Source organism: Lissotriton helveticus, chromosome 3_1 (genome assembly GCF_964261635.1).
Source record: "Lissotriton helveticus chromosome 3_1, aLisHel1.1, whole genome shotgun sequence".
In the NCBI taxonomy this organism is placed as follows: Eukaryota; Metazoa; Chordata; class Amphibia; order Caudata; family Salamandridae; genus Lissotriton; species Lissotriton helveticus.
Genome location: NC_136061.1, coordinates 1,050,851,093 through 1,050,874,072, shown reverse-complemented (window position 1 = coordinate 1,050,874,072; position 22,980 = coordinate 1,050,851,093). Strand labels below are relative to the sequence as shown.

At 43.6% G+C, this 22,980-nt stretch overlaps 1 protein-coding gene and 1 pseudogene across 1 annotated transcript in view; both read right to left on the bottom strand.

Annotated features, from left to right (window-relative positions):
* The window catches only part of LRP2 (LDL receptor related protein 2), a 342,167-nt gene that overhangs the window by 112,278 nt on the left and 206,909 nt on the right, over positions 1–22,980 (bottom strand). The window contains exons 36-40 of the mRNA XM_078681616.1: positions 16,430–16,643; positions 12,116–12,355; positions 7,383–7,571; positions 5,824–6,744; positions 3,130–3,295 (exon numbers count right to left, since the gene is read on the bottom strand). Coding sequence (XP_078537742.1) covers positions 3,130–3,295; positions 5,824–6,744; positions 7,383–7,571; positions 12,116–12,355; positions 16,430–16,643 — 1,730 coding nt within the window. The remainder of the gene's footprint in view (positions 1–3,129; positions 3,296–5,823; positions 6,745–7,382; positions 7,572–12,115; positions 12,356–16,429; positions 16,644–22,980) is intronic.
* Positions 9,080–9,253, bottom strand: LOC144825720 (U2 spliceosomal RNA; annotated as a pseudogene).

The following is a 22,980-nucleotide window of genomic DNA, read 5'->3' as shown; positions in this document are numbered from 1 at the left end:
CGATGGTGATTTTGTTCCAGTTTCTTTGCAGAGTGGGTTGGGGGTGGTTGTTGGATGTGGGCTTGTTGTAGGTAAAGTGAACGCAGCTGTGGTCAGTCCAGAGGAGAGCTGTGGTGTGGCTGAAGGAGACATGTTTGCTGGAGGTGAAGATAGGGTCGAGTGTGTGACCTGCGATGTGGGTGGGGGTAGTGACAAGTTGTTTAAGTCCGAGGTTGGCGAGGTTGTCCAAAAGGGTGGTTGTGTTGCGGTCGTTGTTCTTATCAAGGTGAAAGTTGAGGTCTCCCAAAAGGATGTAATCCTCGGAGGGGAGCGCGTGTGGAGTGATGAAGTCCGTGATGTCTTCACTAAATTGTGAGCGGGGTCCTGGTGGCCTGTAAAGGAGGGTGCCTCTGAGTGTGGTCTTGGGGTCGGTGTGGATCTGGAAGTGAAGGTGTTCAGAGTTGGCGAGATTGACGTCAGAGCTGGTTGAGATGCGGATGAATTTCTTATGGACGATAGCGATGCCTCCTCCTGTATGTCCGGTACGGTCCTTGCGAATGATCTTGTAGTCTTCCGGGATGGCAATGGTGATGTCTGGGGCTGATGTGGCGTTCATCCATGTTTCTGTTAGGAAGGCGACGTCCGGAGAGATGGTGTCTAGTAGATTCCAGAGGTCGATGGCGTGCCTGTGAACCGAGCGGGTGTTGAGCAGGATGCATTGTAGGTGGTTGGGGTCGGATATCAGTTGTGTGTTCGTAGAAGAGGAGTTGTTCTTGGTGCCGTCGAACTTGCAGGAGTTGCAGGAAAAGGGTCCATGGGTGTGTCCAGGGGCGGCTTGGACGCAGTTGGGGGAACGGCCGGGGTTAAGGGCTAGGAGGGTGGTGGCATTGTAAGTAATGCGGGGGGGCAGGGCATTACGAGGACCAGGGGCTCTGGCTCTGGGCGCGGTCCAGGCGTGGACGGGCGTAGACGGGCTTACCTTTGGCGCACCTTCGGCGCGGCCGCAGCGCGTGGACGCTGCGCGTAGTTCCATCTGTCCATATATGGATATTGGAGGGGGTGGAGTGTGGGAGGGTCAGCTGGGAGGCGGGAGCAAGGGAGGAGACACGGGGGGCAGGTAAACAGCAACAACAACAACAGCAATATGGCGGTAGGCTAGCGCGATTGCAAGCAGGGGCACCGTGGAACTTTAAAATGGCAGAAGGCAGTACACGCGCAGTTACTTACAAAGTAGGTAGAGTTGTCACTATGTAGGAACACTAAGCCAATTAATACAGTAAATTAAGCAGTTCAAAACAAACCAGGCAAATTGAATAAATAATTACCAGCCAACGATACCAGGCGCTATGCAAGGAGCGCTAAGCACTAAAATAAACAGCTCAAAAATGATTCAGGCAAATTAAATAAATAGTTCTAAGATAACGATACCAGGCGCTATGCAAGGAGCGCTAACACAAGCGATATCAGGCGTTATGGAATTGGGCTTTCTCAGGAAGGCAGGGCTCGGCGAGGAGAGCGAGTGGGAGCAACCGCTGAGTGTGAGAGCCAGACGGTCACCTCACATCAATCGTGTTGCTTCTAGACCACTTCATATGTCTCTTGGAAAACAGAATGTGTTACCAAAAACATATTAGGGATACATCAACATCAGATATGCTGCAACTGGAAATCAGGGAAAAAGAAGTGCCAGCAATTAATTTCGCAGCATGGTCTGCTTGAGTCAATAGCTTGCTGTCAGTACCCTGCAGACAGTAGCCGGTTGAGTCAGTAGCTGGCAGCCTCCAGTTGTCTAATCTGGTAATGTTTATTGGTCTTGAATACTTGTCAACACAAGGCAAACACCAGGTATTTCCTGAAAGTCAGATGATTGATATCTCCACATTTCAGGGTTCCTCTAGCTCAACCTGTTTACCTTGGTTTATTCTTGAAATGGCACAATTACTTTTTGTGTTACGATACTGCAGGTCACCAAATTCATTAGAATAAACTGCGAAATTGAAGACATAGCCTTGCTCCTTCCTGTGGACTTAGCTATTCATGTCAGTAAGAACATGTGTGAACATGAAACAAAATATTACTAACGTCAAAATGAAAAAGTATCATTTGAACCATTTTAAAATACATATTTAAGTAGTCTTTCATAAATTTTATTATAGGTCAAGTTGAATAGACAGGTGTAGAGTGCAAACTTACTCCACCTTTTCATTTCACAGTAAACTCTGTGCTAAAACCTGAACATTTTGAAGCAGACCCAACATTAGACTCACTAGGACTTACACCTTGAGTATGAAATGCACATTTGTATTATTAAAATCTTCTGGAATTCTTGAGCTAGTTCCTGTGGATGAATGTTGTTGGATTTTCCCATAGGCGCTCCATGGCACCTTTTCTCCAGTGTGGGAACTGTGATCACAAACTCAACCGCAAGCCTTTTTTGGATTACCAAGGGTATTTCAAGGTCATCATATGCCAACTCAACATAAGCTTAGTTGATCAACGTTCATGTATTCACAGTGAAGAGCTGGTACAGTGCAGGTTAGCCCTCAGTTGGAGTTGTGCAGTTTGAAACATAAGTTAGGACAATGTATGTTTCCTCTGTAGTAGGATTTCCCCAAAACACAGAGGTGCCAATCTAACCTAGATCATACAGGAAGACATTTTGCAGGGTCAATGTAATGAAGATCTGCTTGAAGCGAGACTGAGGAACCTTTGGTTCATCTTATATTAGGGATGAGTTGAGTACGGATGCCCCAAACTATGTGGTTTTTGAGGTGACCACAAATATAATATGTGGTCTTGTGATCAGTGCAACAGTATGAAATCTAGAAGAGAAAATTCGATTTAGCCTCTTGAAACAACCCATGTTCTTTACCGATTCCTCAATGCTCAATACTGCAGTAAATTCATCTGTAGCTTGGAGTGCTTAATTTGTTAAACTAAATCAAGGGATGCTGCATCTCATTTACAGTTAGAATGCAATGTTGCAAACTATTCATGAGGTCTTCTTACATGAAAAAATACAAATATTTGTAATGCTATTTACAAACTGATAAATGCAGTAAACAACATCTTTAATGTAAAAAAATGGTTTTCCTATTTTTGTTTTGGATACTTAAACAAAAACATCATTTAAGTATTAGAAAGACGTACCCTCTGCAAGGATCCAACGTGATCGCTCTAGGACGTGGGACTTGGGCAATCACGGTACGGTTAGACCCATCTGTTGCCATGGAGCTGATTGAATGGTTCAGGTAGTCACTGTAATAAATCCTTTTATTGATCCAATCAAAGGCTATGCCATCTGGAGCACCCAGGTCTACAAAACACAAACACAAACCAAAAAGAGAGGAAAATTAGGGTCTGGCATTAGGTTTTAAAAGTGTTGTGGGCCATTTAAGAGAGTTAACTGAATGGAAAGTAATGCCCTACATGTGGCCTCATATCGACTTTCTTACAATGGTGTTAGCTGCCGTTTATTGGAATTCAGGCTACTTACTGGAAACGTATTATCCACAGTGTACAAAACAAGTGTTCATTTCATGGCATCTCACATAAGGTGAGGTCTTTAAGATGAACAGCAAAAACCAGGTGAAGTAAAATGTAAATTGGAAACCAGTAAGTTCTTAAAAACACCTATCCATAAATACATTTTGTGCACAGGCACATATTTACTTCTTTGGCTCATTAATGTACAAATATGCGCAGCCTCTGGAATGCTGAGGGTTTTGATTTCATAGGATTGCTTAGGTTTTGCTTAATTTGAGCCGGTGGTTTCCGGTGCTCAGCACCAGCACTTAGTTATCAACACCTGCACTTTTTATGAGCACCAGTTAGGAACATTTATGTTTGTTAAGTGATTGCCCAGTATCACAGGATGGTGAGCCGAGCCTAAACGAGACTCAGACCTGGTTCCCCAACTCCGAAGTAGGCAGCTCTGGCTACTATGCCACATCCTCTCCGCACTTTCATGGTTAGTAGTTGGTTCTGTTTTAGGCGGCACTAACAGGAGAAATGGGCTGGTGCAAGCTGCCTCCTGACGAGAGCCCTAGCACTTATTTATTTTTACAAATTAACCACTGGCTTAGCATCTTTCACATCCTAATATCTACTTCCCAGACAACTGCTCACAATCCACACCCACATTTATCGGAACAGGGTATAGATACATATGAGGTTGATAGTAAACTAAATATTAAGATCCACCACACAAATTGTTTTTGTGTTATTGTGCACTGCTTTTTCCAGTTGATGAAAGGGTATCTTGTTGGAGGTTTAAAGCTCATAAAATTAAAACTAACAATCTTCAATCTCAGTTTTTACTAAGACTCATTGCTGCAATATAATAGAACGGTACCGTACTGGATCAGAGGGGTTTTGAGGGTCCTCGACAAACAGGATTTCTTTCATAAAGAATAGATTACCTTCGTGCTGAGATTTACATCTTCACCTGATTGTAGATTTCTTAATTTCAAGAATTCACAAAAGGTTTCAAGGTTACTACTGGAAACCTGTGGAAGTTACTGCTTTTTAAGGTGTGACTGCAGCAAGGTTTTGAGGATTTGTTTTGCATGTAAGAATATAGATATGTATATTGTCGCATGTATAAAAAGAAAGCGAGCAAGTGCACATTCACCTGCTGATTTATTTTTTTTATGCGGAGAAACTCTATTAATGTGCAAGATTATGGCTGAGTACATACTTCAGTGGAAAGACCACTTACCATGTTCAACACTAGGTTTACTGAAGATTTCATAATAAATGCATTTATTAGTGTAAAAATAACATCTGATTTTAAAAAGTAGTTTTGCACTTCTTAAGAAACTTACTCTTTAAAGAACATATTTGTGCACGGACTTCTGACCTACACATGCAAACAGCTTCAAGAATGAGACTCAGTCCCTGGAGACTAGTTTTATAATAATGCAAAATATGCAGCAGTGTTCACAAAATGTAATCAATGCCACAACCTGTGGAGTCCATTGTTACCAACATGAGGATGGGAAAGGGATTTGTGTGGTTTGCACTCTTGACACGCACCTCTTCTATCCAGGTTTAATTCAGTGTAGAATTTTACAAAATAAACCAAAGGGCACCCACTTGTGAATATAAATATAATTGTACAAATGCAGAATGCAAGTTGCTATAACAAGTCTAGAAGATGTTGTAAATTTACATATATCAACCTTGCAGATGAAGCAGACTGAACTGTACATGTACAAATTAGGAGAATATCTCATGTTACATATCGCAAGGTATCTTTGCTTACACACCTTCTCTAGATTTTGGAATTACACATCATTTTTGAATGTCCTTTTATTAACAGAAGGCACATTATTGAAACTTATGAATTTAATATAGCCTTATACCCTGCCGTAGCAGTCTATGCCGGACATTAAAGGCCCGCTTCAGCGTTTAATAAGGGAGCGGAACTTTATGGCCGGATAGCCCAGCTACGTAGGGCTATAAGGCTATTAGAATATTCTGCCAGTAGAGAGTAGAATGTTCTAGCAAATAAAACAAAGGCCTCACGGAGCCCAAGGGGTGAGCGGCCTTTGTTCACAACAGCAGCTGTATATGAAAAAAAACATTAGAATGTTGCTCTGCAGGCTTCTACCGGCCCGTAGAAGACCGGAGCACTCCACTGTTTGCAATGGAGTGCTCAACATTCCAATGTTCTAATAACAATCAGGTAAAATGAAATAATATTGCCTTCAATCATATCTAAGTGCGCTATTATATTCTGCAAGACGGCATGGGTTTCTGGAAAGTCCAATACTTCACTACACTTCAAATTAAAACTTTCTTCATCTAAATCACAGTGTATACTTAAATGAATGTATTTACCTGATGCCACTGTAGTCGACATTCTGGAAGATGACGAAAGGCTGAAGTAACTGATTCTGCTGCGGCCAGCGCCAGAGCTTTGTGTGTAGTAGATTCGATTGTCTGCACTGTCATAGTCAAGGGCAATTGCGGTTCTGAAGACATTGATGGGGGCAAATGGAGGGCTGTGGTTCTCAGGATCTAGGTGCAAACTTCTAACAGAAGTCTCAAGCGCGAAAATGAGATAATTGTCTGTTGAAATAGAACACATTTTCCCAGTAGGGTCCAGCTGTCCATATGCACACCCACAAGTGGCTGTTTGCAGTCCAGGTATGGCAAAACACAAATGAGAGCAACCTCCGTTGTTTATCAAGCAAGGATTGTTGTTCACTGCTTGAGGTGACCGCGACTGAAAACGCTGATCATATATTGTGACATCTCTTAGAAAGTTGATATTATCTCTTATAACAGTTGGTTGCTCTGTGTTTCCTGGTTCTTTACTGGCTTGGAAGACTTTTTTCAGGTTGCGGTCCACCCATATTATAGAGTTTTCAAAAATCGTAATGCCATACGGCGTGGGATAACGGCTTCCATAACGCACTATTTCACTTTCACCCCCCTCGGGTCGAATTCTGGCAATCATATCGAGGGAATCATCAACCCAATAAATGTAACCATTGTTGTGGTCTACTGATAATCCTCGGGGTGTAATGATGCCCTCAGACACAAGCACTGTCCTATTAGTACCATCAAGGAACGCACGCTCAATCTTGGGATTTTGTCCGTAGTCTGCCCAAAAGATGAATCGGTTCTTTGGATCTACCACAATATGCCTGGGCATGTCAACAGTGGTTTTAAGCAGAACACGGCGATATGAGGTGTTCAAACGTAAAACTTCAATGAAGGTCTCTGTCAGGAAAGCATTTGTAAAGTAAAGGTTTCCTGCAAAAATGATAACAAAATGGTTATATGCAGTAGTTCTCATTAATATTCCATCACATTGTTTTACTTTTACTGGAAAGCACTTTATAAATAATTCTCTCTTGAGCTCCCTAAAATCTAACATTAAAAAAAAATTAAAGATATTTTTAAAGAAAAACCCCCAAAAAACAATATTTGCATATTGGTTTCATAAGAAAATGTATAATATCTTCCCTTTATCTTTTTCTCCAGAGGCACAAAGCCTGGAATTTAACCGGATATGTCTGAGAAAGTTATCTCATAGCCATAAAAATACTGCTCAGATCATGTTCGCCAAATGTACCCTACTTGTAACCGTATTTACCTGCTTCAATCAAAATTAATATGGCTTATCACCCGGGTCCATCATGAGTAAAAAAAAAATGCTCAAATCACGTTTAGTGTGAAACCTAATTCCATGTCAATTTGGCTAATAAAGTATGCAACATCATTCTAAACTAAATGTAAAACTACACTAATTTATATTAAAAAAAGATATTCGGAACATCACTTAGGAACAAATATGTTAAAAATGCATTTACAGCATTGTAAAGAGATACACAGGCGCAAATACTAAAAAAGCATGTGCTGACTTCCACATCGTTGACTGGTTTACATACCGGCGACCCAGTCAATGGCAATTCCACGGATTCCATTCCGCCCTATTCCACTCCCAACCATGGTTCTCAAGGACGAGCCATCTGGTTTAATCCGGCGGATTCCATTTTGTGCAGCCACATTGCTGCTGAAGTCACACCAGTAAATAAAACCAGAAGGCATGTGGACATCTACATGAAGCACATTTCGACCTGAAACAATAATACCATTAGGTAATGCTTTAAAAAAAATGCTATATTTACATGCAGATGCATAAAATTAATACTACGTTTAAAAACACAAGTTGAATTGAATGGTGTTTAACAGTTTATTATATTATCGATTCACAGCCCATGCACGGTAAGGAAAGAAGCATCAGAGGTTATTGCATAAAACAGACACCTTATATCCAACATTAGACAAAACTTTTTAAATTGCTCCCAGAGCATCTTTCATTTAGTCTGATTTGATGGGTGAATTCATACAATGCAATATCACCTCGAAGGTCAGCTTGGCAGCAAAAAAATATGAGATTAGAAAACTGTAATCAAAGGGCTGAAACGTAAGAAAGTCTATTATCTAGAAAGAAGAACATCAACAAGTAGGTCTTTCAGGCCAAAATTACTTTTATTATTCTGCACGTGAACCTGGAAGATATTCTAAAGTTTGGACCATGGGGCATATTACGATATCGGTTTTCCCGCATCCTCCGGGCCGGCGGAAGCCACCGCCGGCCCGGAGGATGCGGGAAAACCGCTGCGGACTGCAAAAAGACCCCCCGCCAGATTAGGATGGCAGGGGGATCTTTTTTCCGTCCGCAGCTTTTCCGCCGCGGTCGCCTTCCGACCGCGGCAGAAAAGCTATAACATCGCTGGCGGCTTTTCCGCCGTGGAAAAGCATACGGACCTTCACTTCGGGGGCCCGTTGCGGGCCCCCTGGGTGAAGGGGGTTGTGGGGTGCACATGGGAGGTACCTATGGTACCCCCCTGCATTTGCGTGAACAAAGCAGCAGGCACCGCGCGGTGCCTGCCGCTTTGTGCACGCAAATGGGTGCATGCATTTTTAACATTGCGGCGGGTGCAGCTTGAAGCTGCACCCGCCGCAATGTTAAAGATTGAGGATGTGACCGCCACCCTGGCAGTCACATCCAAATCTGCACGGAGGGAACGCCGCAGCCCATGCGGACGCTCCCTCCTACTCTGGGGTCGCGGACAGACTCAAATCCGTCCGCGATCCTAATCGACCCCTATGTTAGAAATGGGGTTTTCTGGTTGGCTAAGGTAAGCACCCCAGTAAGGCAGAGCCCACCATTCTAGTAAGGGAAAGTCAGATACACACAAAATATAACCTGTGCTCACTCTCTGGTAGCTTGACACAGAGCTGGCAGGGTTATCTACGGAGCTTATGTGTGAAGCATTGGTGCAACACATTCAAACAGTAAAACAACGAATACACCACAAAAGAGACTCCACACTAGGTTATATAAAAAATAGCTTTCCATATTATGAATAACACAAGAAGACCAAAACGATATGAATTACGATTAGTGCAAGTAATTCAGGATTAGAGAGAATCTCATACATTTTCTATGAAATCATAATTGATTGCATTCAGAAAAAAACATAGGTCACAGGAGCACCTATGTGTCTACGAAACTTTATATGGTAATCTTGTGTGGGCTTGAGTCTTCAAGCCATTAACCCCTTCGATGCTGATGACAAAGCCAGCTCGTCATCAACGTTACCTGCGGTGCGCGGATGACGAGCTGGCTTTGTCACGATCAAGCCATTTTTGAAATTCCCACGTACAGCGGGAAACCGCGGTAGCGCGGTAGCGGTTAAACTGATAAGGACAGATACTACACTTGATCTTAGCCAAAAGGCAGTGAAGTGATTGAATCCTCAAGCCATTCGGTCTCTACGAGCAGCTCTATGCTACTCTTTGGGTCCTCCCTAGAGGTTTCACCCCCCACCATGTTTTGTGATATGCATTTTAAGTGTTAGATTTAGGTCGTTTTCATGGTTTGGATTGCTCTCACCGCCTGGCATTCATAATTTGCTGCACCAGTAGAAGACAATTTATGGAAGGGGTTGACTTGTACTGAATGAGTCAGGGAGTAACAGTGGACATTTTTTTAACTTTTAGTTTGTTATTGTCCCTGTGCATCCGCCTGTCTATTATGGCTGAAGTGTTATCAGTGAGTACTGTTTGTCCATCTTCCCGCTTCTCTTTAATTTTCGTGTTCGAGGCCTTCACATGATTCTTATATGTTGACTAATGTTGAGTAACTGTCTGTTTAAAGGCTCTCTTGTTCATTGTATTGCATTCTGGCTGATATTTCTTACCTACAGTTGTGACACCATTTTTTAATTCAGTGATACTCTCCCACCTTCTTTGGCACACCACGGCTTAAGGTTCAAGCTCCTCGTGGGAGGAGGTTGTGTGCAGCCCTCGAATTTCCCATTTAACAGTACCCTAGCCCTGGCTGTAAGTAGTGGGCACACCAGAGACATATCATAGGCAAGAACATCTGCACCAGTCCACGCTACGTTCATGCACCTGTTGTAAGAAGCAGCCCTTTTGAGTCCTGACACCAGCACTTGTGATAAAATTTGGTGCTCATTTTCTGTGCTCCTGTTTTTGCTGCACCATAGAAACTTGCCAAATCTTATCTCTGTTCAGGATCTGGATTCCAAATGGCAAAATGTTACCATCAAGGTTAGGACCTAAGTTCAACCCTGAGATAGGTTAAAGAACAACACAGGGTATCATTATGTTTTAGTCTACATTATCAATCATGAATATATTAACGTCTTGACTCGAGTGGAATGATAGTCCTGTAAAAATATAAAGATTTTGGCTCATATGGTATGAAGCTGTGGGTCTCATCAGGACAGCGCCATCTGTTTAGTGTCCTTAATAGGAAGGAGGATTCTTCGCTGCTGCTCCGTGTCAAACAATAATCATGGTGTTGATCCCCGAAACACCATGGCGCAGTCTGCTACTCAACATAGACTTCCAAGCACTGAAACACACTGTGCCCGGATTGTTCAATAACTAGACGCTCCATATATTTATATATGTAAATATGTATCACACACTGAGCACTTTGTGCACCCTGCAACATCTGCAATAGAATTCCATGTATTCATGTGACATTGATGGCGTAATACATTGCATTTGCAAATTATAGTGGTCCTTGTGAATCCTTTAATGGTACACTGCTTTAACCATAGGAGATTGGTTGATTTGGTGGTAGTAAATGTTTGGATAACATTGACCCAAAGAACATTGTGCTTGCTCAAGAATTTCTTCAATTACTGGACACAAAGATTTTGAAACTGGTCAAACTTGCTACACACACTACCAACCATACTCTTGATTTTGTTGTAGCCCCACCTGAGCCCTGCCCTTTTGTGGTTCTTCTCTTTTTTTGAGGAGTTTGTGCTGTTTCTCAAGTTGTCCCACTTGACGCCAGCCAAAACAATATTGTTACTGGGTGTTCCAAGGCGTTTAGCACGGTCTCTAATGCTTTTAAATTGTATGTATGCCCCCTATCTAGGCTTGCTCAGTGTTTTGTCCGTACCAGGTTCTAGTATGGCAAAGATACACCGTTCATTATTGACCTACATCATCTGGCCTCAGTCTCCATAACTCATTTGCATGGCTGCCTGCATACAATCCAAACATGGATGTCCCATCATTTATTATATTAAATACAAGTGAAACAGGCCCATAATGTATTATATTAAATACAAGTGAAACAGAATACTGGTAGAAAGCATGAGGTGAGAAGGCTTGATTAGGCAGGTTAGTGTAGGAAAGATGTCCACTCCTGTCACCACGGCTAAATCCTTCTGTATGCTTCATGACTATGAACTCATGTTGCGAGTCCCAATAAGTGTAGTATGACATTTCAGTGGATAAGTCTGATCTTTGAATATTTGGACATACGAGGTTACAGACTCTTCCCTTCCACCCTATGTACAAGGTAGATCATCCAGGGGGGCGACTGCTACTTGGGGTTCCACCTTTAGGAGATTCCTCCTTTGGATTTGTACAGGGCAACCACATAGGCCCCCCATCTATTCTACTGGTATGCTATTACATCTTGTTGTCAGATCATCCAAATCTAGTGGTAGGACAATCTGTACTTCATGCCGTTGGGAGTTGAGTGTATTACGTTTTAACTGATTGGGTGTTTTTTTATGCAAGTAAATTGTCCACTGGGAATTGCATTAATCTCTCATGTATTGTGTTGATATATTTCTGAATGTGTTACTCCTTCAACCACTGACTTGGGTATGTCCTCACTGGAATACAGCATGGGTACAAGGAAGAAAGGAAGGAGAGGTAATGCTTGTCTCCATTATTCATCGTACCATTCCTTGATTTGTAATGGAGCTGAAGTGGGGAGTGAGGGAACATGTTTAAATAAAACAGAGGAAGCTCGCAAGGTATGGGTCCCTTATTCAGAACCTCCCAAGAAGGGAGTGGCTGAAAAAGGTCAACTTAGAGGAAGGACTTCAAAACCCATTGGTATTACAAAGACATCTGATAAGAGGCAGAAGCCTCATGTGTACACAGAAGTGGTGGAGGTAGACGGGAGGGAGAGGTAAAGGATAGGCAACAGTTCCAAATGAGTTATATAAAAACACCTTTTTGCTAACATTTTGGGATTACTTTATGTAGTTTAGTAAGTGCAATCAAAAAACTGTAATGTGGGCTGTGTAAACATAAGGCAATTTTAACTTACCTCTTCCAGCCAATGGAACCATTGCTTCTGAATGATCAGCTGCCTCTAAGCTAAAGCCTTTCACTGCAGTAAGCATGGAAACAACTACGAAGGAATTGTAGGGAGAACAGGTCCTGTTATAAGCATCCAGCTGAAATCCAGTTGAACATGCGCAGGAGAACTGGCCTCGCGGTTTAGGTAGGCATATCTGTTGACATGTATTCGGATTGTTACTACAGCCATTGTCGGAACCAGCAGAATCTGGAGTAGAAAAAATATCAATCATAAAGAATTCTGAAATATTCTATCATTACAACAGAAACCACAGACAAGATAGAAGGACTGATCTCCGGGAACAACATCCCTGGTGGCCTCCGAAACTAGGACCCCCATCCACCCCGGCCGACCACGCCCGCAACCTCCGCATCATCCTGAATAGTAAGCTCACTATGAATAGACAGATCAACGCAGTCTCATCCGCCTGCTTCCTCACCCTTTGCATGCACCATAAGATCTTCTAGTGGCTCCCCATCAACAACAGACGGACTGTCACCCAAGCTCTTGTCGCCAGCCGACTGGATTACGGCAATGCACTCTACATAGGAAGCACCTCGCAACTCCTCAAGAGACTGCAGACCATACAGAATTCAGATGCCAGACTCATCCGAGACCTGCCAAAGCAGACCCACATCACCCCCCAACTCAAGAAGCTTCACTGGCTCCCCATTTAGAAGAGATGTCAGTTCAAGATGTTGATCCACACCTTCAAGGCCCTACACAACCAAGGACCAGCATACATCAACCACCATGTGAACTTCCACCTACCCTCCAGACACCTGTACTCTGCCTCTTTCTCACTCAAACACACCACATCCTCCGCAGCAATAGTGGAGGACGCTTGTTCTCCAACCTCGCCACGAAGTCCACGATGACCTCCCACTTCACCTCCACACCTAACCCTCATGGATGCAATTCAGGAAGGAACTCAACACCTGGCTGTTCAAGTAAACCCTAACTGCAGCAGTGCTCTCAGCACCTGGATACCCTCAGAGGTGATTAGACACGCTTTACAAACCGTGATTGATTGAAAGACTAGAAACATGGAACTTAACTTAAGGGATGACACTAGGGATTAGAATTCAATTTTAGATTGAATGACTTGTCACCAACGCACTGTGGGATTGTGGCAGAATCAATCAGCAGGGCAAGAATAAGTGGTTAGTCCCTTCAAGACAAAGAAGGAATAGTGACTAGAGGGAATGCAATCTCAATAAATCCCTACATATGTAAGCGGGGTTCGATTCTGGCTGGAATTGTGCATAACTCCAGACTGCCCTAAGGCATGTTGTGTATGTTTCTAGGTGATTGAATTAATGTTAATGAGATGATACTTGGGCTCTGAAAGGAAGAATATCCGAGAGCAGTAGGTATGTTTTTTAAACCTTTAGCTGGTTCATGTACAGTAAATAAAGGGACAGTGGTCATTCTGCTCCTACTGTTACGAAAGATTGGGTCTGTTACTGTATTGCTTGTGCCAAAGGTGTTATTTCCTGGCAGCATTCAGCCCGATGACAAATAATTGTCAGTTATTATAAACAAAAAATCTGGAAGGACTTTATGAGTGGCATCATTTAGTGACCATACTGTATATTTTGCACCTCCATTGTAACATACGTCTATTGGTTCTGAATATAGACAGTCCATGTTTTGCTGTTGTGAAGCTTGGCAACATTCTTGCTGCCATTTCAAAAATTGCACCACTAGTGCTAAGGTAGAAACAGACTTCAATATATGAGTGACCTATATACATGAGAAGAGAGCACTACCAAATGGAAAAAAAGAAACACTAAACGTCTCCCAAACTAAACAGTTTATCTTGTGGTCATACTTTAATGCCAAATGTGTTGTTTTACATAAATGTATTACCTGGATTGATTTATGCATTGCTCTCATCTTGAAATTGAATTATTGTAAATATGTCACACTAATTCTGCAATTCTCAAAGAAAATGTTCTGAACATGATTTAGACTAAAATCATTTGTTGCAATAACTTTTTTTCCATAGTTTTAAATAGCACAAGCTTGACCCAAAGGTATCTGAGCGCTTTACATGAGCACCAGTTGTGTTACAGAAGGACACACTCATGTTTTTGTTAGACATGGCGAGATTAAGAGATTTGCCCAGAATCACAGGATGTTGAGCGTCATTGCTGAGACCTGAACCTTGTTCCCCAGATTTGAGATCGACCGCCCTAGCCGTTAGGCTACATCCTCTCCCCTTAGGATACATCCTCTCCACTGCCCTGCTTATCATTTCTGCTGTTGGTGTCCACTTTTGTCCAATAAATGCATTTACTATCTTTGAATATATGTGGTAGTAATAATTAATTTATATTCTGCCTGGGTGTTTTTCTATAGAAGTGGAAACATGCTGGAAGATGAAGATGTAAATTAGATATGGCCCGAGACTGGCAATAGGTTCTAACAATAATAGAGCTCCCTTCATCTAGTAATTTTTACACTGAGAAGAAGTATAACCTGATGTACAAACTTTTTTCCTGGTCACAAAGCACTGTAATTCACAAAATCACAGGTTTTGCTACCTCAAAAATGAAATGTGCGAAAAGTGTTTTTTCAAGTGAGAAATGACATTTCAACTCCTTCTGGGAAAATTTGAACCTGAAGGTGCTCCTCCTTCTGATTTCCAAAGCCCTTTAGGGGACACGGACTTGTGTAACTCTCGCGTCACTGTAACAACGCGCAGTCTTGACTGAGAGTCTGTGATGTTTAAAAATGAGATCCTTGCTACACATTTCTACTTGTGACACAAACTGTGATGTGCATGTGTCGCATGATCATTTTCCAAGGATCTCTTGAGCTGCAGCTATGTGCTTGAAAAAACCCATTCCATTCAGTATTTCCTTCTTATTCTAGAACAACTGGGAGCAATCACTCATTGCCTGTATTGTGGGGTAGATATTTAATGCACTAATTAATACATGCATGGTATCCCGCGGACTCACTCTTTACGCATGCAGGCTTCTTCAAGAGGTTTCCCCCCAGGATCACGTCACAAGGACAAGCTGCTCACAGCTTGTTCGCAGACAAACACTCCAATGACTGTAGAAGGCTTTTGCAGTACTGTTTGGTGGTAAAGTAACTCTGTCTTAAGAATGGGATGTTATTACCTGCATCAAATCAAAAAAGCTAAAAAAGTGACATCATGCACAGATTCTGGGGTAAAATCAACTAATTCTCGGCTGCAAGTATAGTCGTGAAACTTTCAATCAAACAGGCTTTCAAGTAAAATTCCAACTTCAGCGTGGGAAAGACCCTAATTACAAGTGCCCTGATAGGGTTTTGGATATATCGCACCCAATAAAATCCAACTCGCTACAGTTTAGACAGGGGCAGCTCCTCCACTAAGGCGGAGGAGCGCGACCCACTGCTCTTTGAGCAGAAAAAATAAAATGTTAATAATACAGTTATTATCATTTTATTTTATGCAGGTCCTGGGCTGGGTTATGGCGAGGCAGGGCTGGAGGCACAGGGGGAGGAGTGGTTTGCACACTCCAAGTGTGCATGACTGCTTGGCCGGCCGTCTTGGCCCAGCCAAACTGTCATGCGCACTTTACATGTTCTTCATCAGGCTGCATTACACAGCCTGGTGGAATACATGCCCAGGGTCCCCGGCCCCATCTGAGCTGCATTGCAGCCTTGTGATTGGCTATGAGGAGTCCGGGTGCTTCCTGGTTACGGGACTCGTGGCTGGTGGATGAGGTAGGTGGCATTTTTTTTTTTTTTTATTTGGTACCTCCCGCCACTCAACCCTCATTCCTGTAGTAGTCGTGCTATGAATGGAATGCATAACATCCATAAAACACAGGTTATGTAGCAATATCGTTTTCACTCTCAGTGGCAGCCATCACACTCTTCGCTTTACAATGAATTTAGCCTAAAAAACTCGCCCACTTTTACCACAGTTTCTTGCTGGAGTGAAATACCACGGCACTGAAGCCCTGCACGGTATGGGTGGCACGGCACTCGTGGTAATGCTGGAACAGACAGCGTTTGTATACCATGGATCACAGCTTGTCATTTTGTCGGCAGTAAATTGATTCAAATCGATTGCAATTCTGCAGGATTTAGTCAAGTTTCAGACGTCTTATGTTGGTTGCTACAGAGCCATTTAACAAGAAATTCTGGTCGAAAACAGTTACTTTGTAAAAGCGTCCAATAAAGGCGGAGAAAAGAAACGCCTTTGACCCACAAATGCTTCACATAGCAATTTCCTTCAGTAAGAGGGCTCATTGAACTGCGGCACAAAATACTCACTGTCTCTGTAATGGACGCGCAGGCACTTGAGCCCTGAAATGTTGTCTCTCATCACCACCTTGTTTGCGCCGGTGGCCTTGTCAACCCGCTCGATGACCTCATAATCGCGATCAGTGTAATAGAGGAAGGACTCGTGGACAGCAATGCCCCAAGGGTGGGAGAGGTGGTTGACCACAATGATACGGTTTGTTCCGTCCACGTTTGCTCTTTCGATCTATGAGGGCAGGTACAAAATATGTTAGCATCACGTCGCTGGGCAACAGGTTTATTGGAGTAAACGTCACAATCAGAAAGTCTGACCCTTCTATCAACAATACATGAAGCATTACAAAATGTAATACACTACTTCTCGTTGTTTATGTTCTCACTGAAAGGTTACACGTGAGTCAGTTGTTTTAGGGAAAAACATAGAAGAGAATTTACAATTTCACATTAACTAATCCGGCTAACAGATTTTGTATTAGTACATAATTTATTAGTTAGAGTTTGTGCACAAATATATTAGGAAACATCAATACACAAAGGAATCGTTTTTCAAAATGTGTAACAGAGTGCGTCGCTGATTTTTGTTCCACTAAACAACTTCTGGGATCGTGTAACCACATAAGAGGAACATGCATTGGCAAAGCCAATAGGTTTCTGCAATGGCGGAGGTACAAGCTTTTGGTATTGGTAATGTGAATGTTTTTAGCCATATGTTGACACCTTTAAGCTTTGCCAATGTTTGTTATTCGTGCCAGTGCATGGTAGGGAAGAGCCGGACTGGGAACCAAAACCGGCCCTGGCAAAGTGCTCGCCCCCCCCCCCACCCTCCCCCGCAGGAAAAGTGCTCTTTTCCAGGGCCGGTTTTCGGCCGATTTTGTTACAGGGACGATTTTGCAGCTATGCTGCAAAAACGTCCCTGTAACAAAATCGGCCCCCAGGGGCCCAAAACCGGCCCCAACCCGTGCAGCGCACCGGGGAATTGCCCGGTGCCCGCTATGGCCAGTCCAGGCCTGCGTGCACTTATCTTTGCTCATTTGCTTGGCTAAAGCTGGCAATGTAGCTATAGAGCAGGGCGCAAGACTTTTCTGTCCTATCTGAATTCCTTCTTTGGTTTAAATTTGTTTATTAAAATTTTTAAAGTTAGCAGGTACTGAGTAACTTTTCAGACACGGACAGTGAATAGAGATGTTGACTTCCCACTGCAGTAATGAAATGTCTAAAGAAAGCAACGATGCTGCTGTGCTAGGACTACTGGCCTCTGTGCCCAAATACATCCCTTGACACGCAGGGCCGGGCTGGGAACAGCAATGAGACCTGGCAGATTGCCGCTCGGACCGGCCCCGGGAGCAAACTGGGGAGAGGTGGAGTGATGCTAGTGAGAAGCAACGCTCCCGCTTTAGGTACAGGGGGTCGATATTGCAGCACTGCCGCAAAACTGGTCCCCAGTAACAAAACCGGCCACCATGGGTACAAAACCTGCCCCCACCCGTACGGCCCACTGGGGAAACGCCCGGTGCCCGCTACGTCCAGTCTGGCCCGGTTGAAATGGCTCTGCCTCCGGCGCACGTGTTACTGGTGAGGTGCAACTAGTATGTTCTTGGTGCTTAACTTTGCCAATGCATTCATTTTAACTAGTGTGAATTGCAGTGGTGTTGCCTTGTGACTGTAGCTGCAAGCTTGAGCAAGTATTTCTTGTCCCACTGTTCTCCTGTAGGGGTAAGAAGCATGAGATTGGCTACAAGCAGGAACTTGATTGAGTGGTAGGTGGAGTGCAGGTGCTCACTCAGTTACATGACAGCCCTTATCTGTACGAGGACATACTAACTGCAGATGTGCACTTTATCAAATGCCATCACTGAAGCAGCCTGGCTGATTCCGAAGGTCAAACGCAGGGTGAGCATAACTGCACTGCACCAGCTCACAGCCATTTTAGAGCGGTGAAGCGCTCATTTACTTGGGAGTCTCCAACAATTGCACCAAATCCAGAAACATCTCCACAGAATATCAGTCTCACTATAGTACCAAAGTAACCATGCACAAATCCACTTCTAATCCCCGGCTAAACTGATTCCCTCCAAGTGCAGCCATTTATCGCATTTTTGATTTTTTAATTTATGACACAGAAAAAAGAGAGCAAGTAATTAAAGCAAAAGAAACAAGTTTTTTTTTGCCAAACGATATCATTTATTCGCAGACCCAACATCTATAAATGAGTCACTGGGCAAGCTGAGGGGGTAATTATGGAACAGTCCATTTTCACATTAACCGCACAACACATCTGAAGAGGTCATTTTTGCTCCTTCTCAATACAGACACAATTGTCTGCTTTCTTTTAAAATGAGGTGGCATTAAAGTGGTTTAATCCTCGGCCATCTGCCAAGAAGCAATGTAAACAATGGGTTCCTGGTGAGGTGGCAGACGCAGACCACTGGACTGTACGCGACAATATCAGAGAGGCACTGTCTTTGGTTTGCCTGACTGTTGCCACCGAGAACAGTGTGAGTAAGAATAGGTGCGCGTGCTCGTGAAAAACGCTCTTAAAGAAATAAAAAAGGAGTCCCGAAGCAATGCCCTAAAATGGCCGGTGCAAATGTTTAGGAGTGATTGGTCCATGCTCTCAGGGAGGGCTAAACCCTGGAGGGGACAAATGGGGAGAACGAGTAATGGAGTGAAATGGAGCCAGCAAATCGCAAGCCTATGATGGGCTGAAGCTGACAAAGTAGATACATGTTTCCTTTCGAGACAGCGCATATGCCCTGTCTAGAGCTGAGACCTACAAAACAGGCTGAGGGTTAACCTGCTGCATACAGATAACACTGTAACCTACACTCTATGAGGGGATAGGGCGACTGAGGGTAGTATGCTGAGGAAGAGGGCTGTCTTTCCCATTCTTTTCTTTGGTGCTTCGAGCTAGCGGTAGATCACAGCCTTTCACAGATGATCTCGATCTACTAAAGTAAAGAAAGTGTTTTTAAAAAAGGTGGGCAAGCAGGGCCGGACTCGGAAACAAAACCGGCCTGGCAAAGTGTTGAGGTTGGGAGTGCTACCGAGCTCTTTGCCGGGGCCGGTTTTCGGACGATTTTGTTACAGGGCCGATTTTGCAGCTATGCCGCATAAACGTCCCTGTAACAAAAAAGGGCCCCCAGGGGCCCAAAACCGGCCCCAAACCCTTGTGGCGCACCCGGGTATTGCCCTGTGCCCGCAACGGCCAGTCCGACCCTGTGGGCAAGCCAATAAAAGCTCTAGCCTGCAGCCTGGCTCTGGCTCAGCTCAAGGTCCAGTTGGAATCTCAAGAGCATAACAAGCCCAGCTTTCATGTGGCTTCTGTCTGCTTGCCTCTTTCTACAAGGTTCGAGTCTTGGTGTCGGCCCAATATCTTGTTTTTTTGGGCAAATCACTTAATCTCCACCTGCCTATAAACAATGAATGTAACTAACGCTCACGTAAAGGGCTCCAATACTTTTGAGTTGAGTTCCCGATATATATAAAAACTGCACAAAAATTCATAAGGAGGTAAAATAAAGGTTTAACATGAGGACAAATAGATACCCATTTCCTGGCTGCTTTAGTAAAAAGTGAAACCAAAAAATATGGATAAGTTGTGACTTCCCCGCTCAAATTTTACGATCATGGGCAATTATTTTATTTCACCAAAACACTTTTTCTTCATTATCATGTAAGAAAGCTCCTTTCAAATATGTGGGATCGGAATACCAATTGTTCAAAAACCCATTATGCTTGATTTAGTAGACTAATGTTGCTCTATAGTAATCTGGGTCAGGTGGAGTGTTTACATGACAATTGTCTTGCCTCTTAGTGTACTAATGATTCATGTTTAAAACTATCACTTTTAATAAGTACTTCTCCGTGCAGTGCTGTAATATGATTTTTTAATGTCAAAGATTCACGTGTTAAGGAAAGACACTTTCTTAAATTTTGAAGCAGTTTTATCATATTTTACATGATGTTTGTTGTATGATTTACAGAGCTAACCTTTTCAACGCTTGACTCGTGCATGAGCTCTAAGAAGTTATGTAATTACTATAGTTATATTTTAGGTGCAGACTGCAAGGTTGGTAGGACTACAGGTTGGGTAGTTAATTAATTAATATTGAATAGCAATTATTTGTTAATTCATAACTATTTTAAAATAATGATGTGCAGTTATTAATTGTTTTTATTTTTTTAAATATATATATGTATATATATATATATATATATTTTTAAACACAAACGCCGCTCTCCTGCCGAGCTCCTTTGGGCGGGTGCTTCTGTCGTGCAAGCGGCATTGCACGTCAATTATTCTACACGAATGTGTCCCTCATCACAGAACACGCAGAGCACACAGGGGGATGTTGGTGCAGCTCCTTTATTGCACTTGCATGACGCGTTTCGTCTTCCGACTTCCTCAGATGCGGCGTGCAATATGAGGAAACTTTTCAATTTCACAAGCATTTGAAAGCCAGCCTTGGCTCCTCCTTTACCGACACCTGCGAGGAGGGGTTTGGGCAATAGTCCTCCCCCTTCGAGTTTCTTGGGTGCCATCTTGGAGTGTGTATGGTGAATTAGTTGTTACTGGTGCAATTCTTATATTCGTTGCTGGCATAAAATTCATAGTCCTCCATCGTTTTGGAACCCATACACACTTTTGTTGCGTTTGATGGTACATTCAACCGGTGTTTTTTTGTTGAGCCCTTTGGTCCGCTTTTCCCCTTGAACGCCAGCCGTTTGTTGGAGAACCACTTCTGTGCAATCCGTTTTGAGTAAACGGCTTTGCCATGTGTCAGTCACAGTCCAAACTTGTTGGCAGATAGCCGAGCTCCAATTGTAGCGGCGGTTCAGGCAGGCATATATCCACAGATTTAAACACAAACGCCGCTCTCCTGCCGAGCTCCTTTGGGCGGGTGCTTCTGTCGTGCAAGCGGCATTGCACGTCAATTATTCTACACGAATGTGTCCCTCATCACAGAACACGCAGAGCACACAGGGGGATGTTGGTGCAGCTCCTTTATTGCACTTGCATGACGCGTTTCGTCTTCCGACTTCCTCAGATGCGGCGTGCAATATGAGGAAACTTTTCAATTTCACAAGCATTTGAAAGCCAGCCTTGGCTCCTCCTTTACCGACACCTGCGAGGAGGGGTTTGGGCAATAGTCCTCCCCCTTCGAGTTTCTTGGGTGCCATCTTGGAGTGTGTATGGTGAATTAGTTGTTACTGGTGCAATTCTTATATTCGTTGCTGGCATAAAATTCATAGTCCTCCATCGTTTTGGAACCCATACACACTTTTGTTGCGTTTGATGGTACATTCAACCGGTGTTTTTTTGTTGAGCCCTTTGGTCCGCTTTTCCCCTTGAACGCCAGCCGTTTGTTGGAGAACCACTTCTGTGCAATCCGTTTTGAGTAAACGGCTTTGCCATGTGTCAGTCACAGTCCAAACTTGTTGGCAGATAGCCGAGCTCCAATTGTAGCGGCGGTTCAGGCAGGCATATATCCACAGATTTAAACACAAACGCCGCTCTCCTGCCGAGCTCCTTTGGGCGGGTGCTTCTGTCGTGCAAGCGGCATTGCACGTCAATTATTCTACACGAATGTGTCCCTCATCACAGAACACGCAGAGCACACAGGGGGATGTTGGTGCAGCTCCTTTATTGCACTTGCATGACGCGTTTCGTCTTCCGACTTCCTCAGATGCGGCGTGCAATATGAGGAAACTTTTCAATTTCACAAGCATTTGAAAGCCAGCCTTGGCTCCTCCTTTACCGACACCTGCGAGGAGGGGTTTGGGCAATAGTCCTCCCCCTTCGAGTTTCTTGGGTGCCATCTTGGAGTGTGTATGGTGAATTAGTTGTTACTGGTGCAATTCTTATATTCGTTGCTGGCATAAAATTCATAGTCCTCCATCGTTTTGGAACCCATACACCATCCTTACTCAAAACGGATTGCACAGAAGTGGTTCTCCAACAAACGGCTGGCGTTCAAGGGGAAAAGCGGACCAAAGGGCTCAACAAAAAAACACCGGTTGAATGTACCATCAAACGCAACAAAAGTGTGTATGGGTTCCAAAACGATGGAGGACTATGAATTTTATGCCAGCAACGAATATAAGAATTGCACCAGTAACAACTAATTCACCATACACACTCCAAGATGGCACCCAAGAAACTCGAAGGGGGAGGACTATTGCCCAAACCCCTCCTCGCAGGTGTCGGTAAAGGAGGAGCCAAGGCTGGCTTTCAAATGCTTGTGAAATTGAAAAGTTTCCTCATATTGCACGCCGCATCTGAGGAAGTCGGAAGATGAAACGCGTCATGCAAGTGCAATAAAGGAGCTGCACCAACATCCCCCTGTGTGCTCTGCGTGTTCTGTGATGAGGGACACATTCGTGTAGAATAATTGACGTGCAATGCCGCTTGCACGACAGAAGCACCCGCCCAAAGGAGCTCGGCAGGAGAGCGGCGTTTGTGTTTAAATCTGTGGATATATGCCTGCCTGAACCGCCGCTACAATTGGAGCTCGGCTATCTGCCAACAAGTTTGGACTGTGACTGACACATGGCAAAGCCGT